Source organism: Micromys minutus, assembly GCF_963924665.1.
Source record: "Micromys minutus genome assembly, chromosome: 6".
NCBI lineage: Eukaryota > Metazoa > Chordata > Mammalia > Rodentia > Muridae > Micromys > Micromys minutus.
Genome location: NC_137975.1, coordinates 73,727,642 through 73,736,357, shown reverse-complemented (window position 1 = coordinate 73,736,357; position 8,716 = coordinate 73,727,642). Strand labels below are relative to the sequence as shown.

The 8,716-nt window shown below is 41.1% G+C and overlaps 1 protein-coding gene across 1 annotated transcript; it reads left to right on the top strand.

Moving 5' to 3' along the window:
* Nucleotides 1–6,545: 6,545 nt before the first annotated feature.
* Nucleotides 6,546–7,516, top strand: LOC308421883 (putative vomeronasal receptor-like protein 4; the record flags this gene model as incomplete). The annotated part of the gene is made up of 1 exon (XM_080918353.1): nt 6,546–7,516. The coding sequence occupies exon 1, from the start codon at nt 6,560–6,562 to the stop codon at nt 7,514–7,516; it is 957 nt and encodes a 318-aa protein (XP_080774479.1). The 5' UTR covers nt 6,546–6,559.
* Between the last annotated feature and the right edge of the window lie 1,200 nt (nt 7,517–8,716).

The following is an 8,716-nucleotide window of genomic DNA, read 5'->3' as shown; positions in this document are numbered from 1 at the left end:
CTAAACAAGAATCTATTTGCCCTTTGTAACTGCTGAAAGGGGATGCTCACTTCTCTCTAACCAAACTCTAGGGCAGGTTCTATATCCAGGAATCGTTATCTAACACAAAATAGACTCCATTTTTTTTTTGTTCTTGTGTTTTATGGGCTTTTGTTCTGTTCTGTTTGAGTTTTTCACCCACTTTGATTTATTCTTTGATTCCTTTGATTTTCTTTTTCTGTTGGATATACAAGGTGATGGGAGAAGGAAATAACTCTATCAAAATGCATAATACAAAACTTTTTAATAAAAATAAATAGCATCAAAAAATACTCAGGTCCAACTATAAAGCACGTGTCAGGCATTCACAGTGGTGCTGAGAACACCGCAGATACACAGTCTCCTTGTTACTATGTCCCAAACATGACGTTGAAGACAGCTCTTGACTGTAGTAGTTAATTTATTATTATTTTTAAATAATATCCTTGAAACTTATTCAGAAAGTGATCACTTTGAGTTATCAAAGCAGTCATTGGTTTTGGGGTACTTGGAGGGAAAGAGACAAGACTGGAATGAAGACCAAAGGGCCAGAACTCCTCGGACACTGCGCATCACCCTTCTCCTTACTCAGACACTGCAATTGGGATCAGAAAGTTCCTGGGTTCAGCAAATGGCAGAGCACCAGGGAGAAGGCAGAGCTGCCCTCAGGGATGGAGACAGAAGAGCCTGTTCCCCTGATGAAGCCAAACTCCTAGGGGACATCCTGACACCTTGACACCTTGCTTGAGCACAAGGACTTGAGGTTGATAAACAGGGTCTGGCTGTGCTGTGAGGACACCCACCCTGAGCCCTGCACAGACTGCACAGGTGAGTGCTGCCATGTCATGGGGGATGGGACTCTTTAACATTGAAAGAAACCTGTGGAGGGCTGATGTGTCCTGGAGAAGGATGCAGACTCGCTGTCACTCAGAGAGAGGACAGTGGCAGGATTTAGGGAAAAGATGGTCAATCATTCTCTAACTGAAATCCAGAACTGTTTCAGTGTCCACAAGGGAGTGAGCTGCTCCCTACACAGGACAGGCAGGGGTGGGAGACAGAGGCAGCTGCAGTTCATCCTGGAGTAGAAGCTCCTGCTCCCACAGCGTCTGCACTATCTGTGTGATTTACCTCCAAAGACTGAGAACTTTGATCTGGGATGTGTAACTTATGGCGATTTCAGTTTTTTGTGGTTAGAATAGTCTTTCTTTCTTACCATAATTTTATTTACTGTGAATTTCTTCTTTTCTAAACCTAATGTAAACTGTGGAGTATGAGAATTATGGTTAAAATAACAATGAGGTTGCATATTAACTCTAACAACCTGTTTTAGAATATTGATCATTAAAATATCCTGGGCACTTCCTTAAGTATTTTGTATGTTAGCTCATTGACTCTCTAAAATATACATATATTATACAAAACATAATTTACATATTAAAAAGTTTTTAAAGAAGCCAAATACATAATGTGTTCAAAGTGATGAGTATATGAATTGAGAAATCCAAAGCTTTAATTCCTAGTGGGGGGTCACAAAGCATGTTCTGGTGAAACCTGGAATTTATATCTAAAGCTCTGGTGTCAGCGTCCAGCCCCACATAGGATCAAAGTTCTCAACTGGAAGGAGGGATATCTGGAACTCGTACAAACTGACTAGCAGTTTTTCAAGGCTTAAAATTACTCTCTTCTCTGTCTCTGTCTCTGTCTCTGTCTCTGTCTCTCTCTGTTTTTCTCTCTGTCTCTGTCTCTCTCTCTCTCTCTCTGTCTCTCTCTCTCGCTCGCTTGCAGCTTGAGGCTGCACATACTTTGCATTCTCTTGCACACCACTCTGATTTTCTCCTGTGTGCTTTTTATTTCTCGAACTCCCATACTCCTACACACCTCTGTGCATCCCCCTTTCACTCATACACACTCTTCACACACATCTCACACACACCACATGCACTCTCCTCTCACTCACACACACTTCACATTCTCCCTTCACTAACTCTTCACATGCTCTTTTCATGCTCACACACACTCACACACACTCACACATGCTCTCTAGCCTTTTCTTGCCCCAGTTTTTTATTGATACTCCAAAAGCAGGTAGAAAAAAAAAGACATTGTATAATCATTACCAAATCAGACTCAAAAGAATAACTACATCAAAAATTACAGTTGGCCTTCAAAGTTTCAAGGTTCCCCTGTTCCCAGACCTGTGGCCAAATACTAATAACTGCAAACTTGTCATTATTTAAACTTTAACTTCTGACTTATTGTACTTCAGAGCTCAGAGCTCCGAGGTCAGCTACTTGCATTTTCCTGTGTAGCTCTAATGATAAACGACACGGGCAAAGCTGCCAGGCCGTGGCCAGAAAGAATCAAGTTAACCTTTAACTCAGCAGTTCCGCTAGTTTTCAGCTTCTGCGCATTGCACACAGTGACTCTTCTAAGAATCCCAGTATTTTGACTTAGTTTTACTAGTTTATAATTTTATGCATTCTATACTTTCTTATCCAGGAACAACTCTCAAATGCTGTGCAAAACTTATTTAATAACTTCAATAACTTTTTTCTTTCTTGGGCTCCCAATGTTGACTCTAGTCAGTTTCTAATAACTTCTTCAAACTTTCTTTGCAAGACAAGCATTAGTCTGAAACTACCATTGTGCAGTTATTACATTGTTTCTGAGATGAGAGCACACAGCATGCACCTGGGCCATTAGGATTATCCTGTGTTGTGCCCCTGTGCCTCAATTGTTAATTGTTTAAGAATTATTACACCAAGGATCATCTAGTATCACAGAACTCACCAGAGCAGGAGAAAGAAATAGGAAAGTCAGATATAGTAGAATAATTAGGCACACCAAGACCAACTGAAAAGCAATCACTCACAAATAAAATTTGTACAGCCTTTGTCTAGGGCAGAGGTTAACAGAAATGGGAACAACTGTTGTTTACAAAGAGCTGCAGTGGGCTCCTGAGGTGTCTCCATCCAGGCCTACTGCAAGCTGTCTCTTATTTCAGATGGCAGGTCCCCAGGAGGGATGTGTCTTCTGCTTCTCAGGGTCCCAGATGCCATCCTTTTCTACAAGGAGCTGCCGTAGGCTTCTGAGCTGTCTCCATCCCAGCCTACTGCTGGCAGTCCCTGTCATGGTATGCTGTCCCCAGAATCTCCCACTTTTTGTTTAAGAAGTCTTAGGGTACAGAAATCCACAGTTAAGGCTGAGAGTGAGTCTCGAATTAATGAGGTGACAACTTGAAAAATAATAAGACAAAGTAAGAAAAGTCCAACAGCAATGGTGGCGTTCTATAAAAATGATTTCCAGATCACATCTTGCACAAAGGAATCCACAGAGGAGGCAAAGGCAGTAGCCACTTCCTCCAAAAAAAGCAGGGCCAATGTGGGAATTGCTAATATTGAAATTTTATGGTGCCAAACATCAATAGTCATAGATGTGGATGAATGACTCCACAAGCCTCTAATATGCTTTTGAATACTTCCCCAGTCATGAGTAGATTCGTTATACGGCAGGGGAGTAACTCAGATCCATCTAAATAAATAATGACACTGTACTGATAATCTGACCTTAATTTTTAAAAATTTGATTATTTACTGGATCTGACCTTAATATTTTGAGTTTCCTGTCATATGAAGAACTGTGTCTTCTAGGGCATTGAACCAGTCTTCACACCGTCTATCTTTCCTTGAATCAACAAAGCATTATTGACATTCTTAGATAGCTGGTCCACATGATGAGCAATGAGAGCTTTCTTGACTAAAGAAGTAGTAGGTAAAGCATAAAGAAGAAAGTACACCAATCAGAGCAGTGATGCCTAGAGTTAAGGCAGCCACAAAACACCCACCTCTTCGAAATATAAAGGAGGCACGATGAATCTATGTCAGGATTAGAAAACCATGTCCCATTAATATAGACAGGCAAAAGTACACAAGACACCCATGGTAACATGACAAAAACATTTTTCCTTGTAACAGTAAGGCAATTAGATAATTGACAATTTATGAAAGTGACATGATAACCTCCATGACTCTCTTGGACAAGAGAAAAAAGTCACCATGCTCTTCAGAGGAGAAAACAGAGAAAGGAGCAGCCACGCAGGCTAAAACTGAAGCCGAATTTCTCTTAACCTCAGAGTGAGGTCTAATAAGTGTTATTTTGCGAGTAGCAGTAAAAAGATGATACAGATCAGGCTGGACAGGAAGTAAGTGGGAATTAAAGGTTGGGTGAAAGGTAGGGGAAACCCATGCAGGGGCCCACCAGGCATTAGCAAGGGAGGGAGGTAAGGAAGCTTCTCCCTTGGTATACCTATACTGTTTCAGTTGCATAGTATAATCATGTTCTGGATTAACTAATAGACCAATCTAAGAATTTAAAAGCTTGATCTGTAAAGTTAAAGGAAGTGAAGTACACAGCTTTGGAGGGAAAACCACAAGACCACCATTTAGGGTAGCCATTGATAGGAGTACTCTTCCAGACAGAGATGGGCCCCTCACCATTCTGACATCAGACCAAACGGAAGGCAAAAGAGGTTAAAAAAAGATGAAGGAGAATAATGAAAACCACCTTTAGAGGGTAAAAATAATTTTAAAAACCAAATATCTCGCTAACGGGCAGAATTGGCAACAGGCGAATATTTCAGAGGGTTTAGAGACTCCAAGATTGACGCTGTCTCCTCTAAAGAGAGACAGCCTTCAGTGTCATTTCTAACAGTAAAGCATTTGGGAAGGGAATCAAGGATTCCAGAATAGTTATAGCCGGTCAAAGTTCATTCTTGCAAGTAAGAACTGCTTTTTCCTCCAAGCAGATCAGTATTATTAGTCGTCACCTTAACAAGTTCCAAGTTGCCATGTGAACCAAGAGAAGATCAGGTAAATAAGTCCAATAGGAATCTTGTGCAGCAGCCCAAGGAAAATCTATTAACTGGGCGAAGAGGAGTGAACGCATAGCAAGAGGAAATTGGCTGGAGTAACTGGTAGATGGAGAGAAGGCACACTCTTTCTTGCAGCACAGACCAGTTGTTGAAACAATGGGGTGACAGTATGGTGGTTGAGCAACCACACAGCTGAAGTCTGCTTGGTTCAGTGGAAGAGACTGGCAGCTCAGAGCTGTCTGACATCGTGGGGAATGAGGAACTCTCCATTCTTACCCTTCTTTACTGGAAGCTGCAGCAGGCTTCTGAGATGTTTCCATCCTGGCCTACTGCTGCCAGTCCCTATCATGAGATGCTGTTCCCAGTACTCTGCTGTTCCTTAAGCTTTTAGAATCAGTGTGACCTCCCTCCACCTCAGACCCCCATTTACCTGGTTAAACACAGACTGAATGGATGCGTTCTAGCTGGTGGAGGTAAGAAGTGTGTGAAAGTGAATTTAAAATGTATCTGTGGACTGAAGAGCAGTCTTGAAGGGTAAGAGCACTCACTGCTCTTGCAGAATTCCCAGACTCAATTATCAGCACCCACTGGGCAGCTAACAACCATGTGTGACTCCAGTTTCTGGGATCCAAGACCTTACTCTGGCCTCTGCAGGCACCAGGCACACAAGTGGTGCCCAGACATATATGCAAAAAAAAAAAAAAAAAAAAAAAATACAAACACACAAAAATGATTAGCATTGAAAAGAAATGAAATATAAATTTCTCTCTGTTTCTGAATAGAAGAAAATGGATAAATTTTGTACAAAGGAGTGAGGCTATTCAGGAAAATGTTTCAATATGCATTATTGATATCTCAAGATTCCTTAAAAATACAAGAAGATCAGGGATGTACTAGAGCATGTGTTAGGTTTTCTCAGCACAGAGGTGATGTGAGCAGATTAGCAGACAGCACAGTCCTGGGGGTTCGGGAAACTGTAGGAGACTCGTGTGGGAGCTGTGGGCTATGAGGAATCATGGCTGGAAATCCAATTACAAAGAGAACATTACATGTACCATTGTCACAGGGAAGTTCCAGTATTTCATGGGCTTAGGAGAGGCTGAAACTAATTCAGAGAAAAATGTGGTAAACAGCATCTCATTAATCTATGTGTTACTTTTTGCCAAGGTCAATTCAGAGCTGGAAAAATTCATATGACCTCCCCTGAGAAGCAACTTCATTTGGCCAAGTATCACCCTTGTTTGAATTAGCTACATACTGTTATTACTGCGCTGTGTTTCTACAAATAACTCTGTAGAGGTCTGCAAAGAGGATCTGAGAAGGGAGGGAAGGAACACCATGCATAAATATCATGGCTTGGAAATTGAATGATATTGTCCTTTTTAGAATTTCTCATGGAAAATATGAGAAATGGATGATATAAAGAATTACCTCCTGTGAAGGCTGAGAAGGCATCAGCTTGGTGCTCATGTCCAATTGTCATCATCTTCATCTTCATCTTCATCTTCATCTTCATCATTATCAGCAGCAGCAGCAGAATCAGCATCTAATGTCAGTGAAACCAAAAACAGACAGTCCAAGAACAAAATCTGGGATCTGTAGCAAAGAACATTGTGCATATTTACATAACACACTGTTACTTTCAATATGAAAAACTGACAGGCATGAAATATGTCATGTTTACTTCCTTATGATTCTCAGGTTTTTTCTAGTTTAGCTATGAAGATGATTTGGAGTAACTTCATCCAGAGAATAATTTTCATTTCACTTATTGGACTTGGAGTTATGGGGAACATCATCTTATTTGTGAGGCATGTGTATACTTTCATCATGGGTCCTGAGAACAAAAATATACATGTTATTCTCATCCACTTGGCTTTTGTAAACACAGTCATTATTTATTGCATAGGGGTCAGAAACATAGTCACACTTTTTTACATCAGAAACTTTCTAAGTGATGTTGGTTGTAAAACTCTAGTTTATCTAGAAAGAGTTGCCCGTGGGCTTTCCATCTGCACCACCTGTCTCCTCAGTGTGGTCCAGGCTGTCACCATCAGTCCCAGGACCTCCTTGTGGAGAAAGCTTAAACCACAGGCACCATGGCATGTTCTTGCCTTTCTCCTCCTCCTTTGGGTCTTTAATTCCCTGATAAGCTCCAACTTGCTGCACTATATCACAGCAGACAGCAGCATGAACAGCTCTGTAGTTGGCATGTTTACTGGGTATTGCTATATGCTGCCATCCAGGCACACGGTCAAGTGGCTGTTCCTCTCTCTCATGGCTCTTCGTGACGTCATTTTCCAGGGTGTCATGGGCTGGAGCAGTGGGTCCATGGCTCTCCATCTGTATAAGCATCATGTCCATGTCCTCTACCTTCACAGCACCAGGTCAGCAAACAATTCCAGGCCAGAGATCAGAGCTACCCAGAGGGTTCTCACTCTCATGACCTGTTTCCTTTTCTTTTATTTGGCAGATTTTATGTTCTCTTTATACATAGGTTCCACAGTGACAAATGATTTTACAATACCAAATATGAAAGCATTGTTAGTACTTAGCTATGCTGGTCTCAGCCCCTTTGTCCTGATTATCTGGGATGTCCATATGGCTAAGACCTGCTGTGTCCCCTGAAAAATAATATATTTCTTTATATATCAGGTCTATATAATCTAATGTCATATACAACAAAATGGCTTTGCCATATCATACTAATGTATTATAACAATAAATTGATTGATAAAATAATTTTTTCTTTACCTGTGACTGCAGCTAGGTAATTGAAGACTGGATCAGGCTGTAGGAAGTAGGCAGGGATGCTGACTATCCCGCCACCCCACCACTCCTATCATGCAGGGTAAATAGCTGCATTCTTCATAAAGAAATGTAAGAGGACATGCACTCACCCACAATAAGAACTGTATTTCCCGAATGCTAGATTTTATGCTTATGAAGACCCACAAACTTCTCCTGCCTTCGTGTTCCGTCTACGGCTCTTTCATGATCGCTGACTCCACTGCTCATTTGCAAGCCCTCACTACGTGGCGGGGCTGTTCTACACCAATGAGCAAGTGAGGGACACCAGGAAGCATCCTTTATCAGAAGGTCTCTTACGAAGTGGACATGGCCAGGGAGAGAAGCTAATTCACTGGGTGTAGCAAGTGCTTAGCATTTCAGGGTGCCAAGCAGTAAGGAGCTGGTAAGAACATACACTGTGTATGAATTCCATACTCATCAAAGACATTGACATGTGATTGTGATTGCTAAAGAAACTCTATGCTGGGCATCCATGTGTTACCAACTAGCCATATGTCTCAGACTGCAATTCCTAAATGATAAGTTCTCAGATGGCTTGACTCAGTCACCCCAATACAAAAATGTACAACATGACATTCTATGTCTTAGGATGTGACTAAACTGCTATTTTCGTTTATGTAACTTGTTTATGCAGAGAAGCAAATATTGTTTTGAGCTGCCTTATCCACTACACTAGCAGTACAGACCATTATTATTGCTTGTATAGAGACTGGAGGTCTACTTGTGTATTTTACCACAAAATAAAAACCATCCTCATATCCCCTTCCTCATGACATGCTTGTGATTATACTTTTAGATTGTCACCCTGTTAGCATGTTATCAGTAAATCTTTTAATTACAATTGAGAGGCCAGACTCAGGCTGGTGGTCCAAGATAGTTCCCAGAAAGATCAAGTCTTAGGTTTACTTGATAAATTCTTGGCAACATAAACTACAACTATGTGAAAATTGTAAATTGAAAGCAAAACCAAATGTGTCCTGAAACATGAATTGTGAGTTGTGTTCTGTTTTAGAGTCC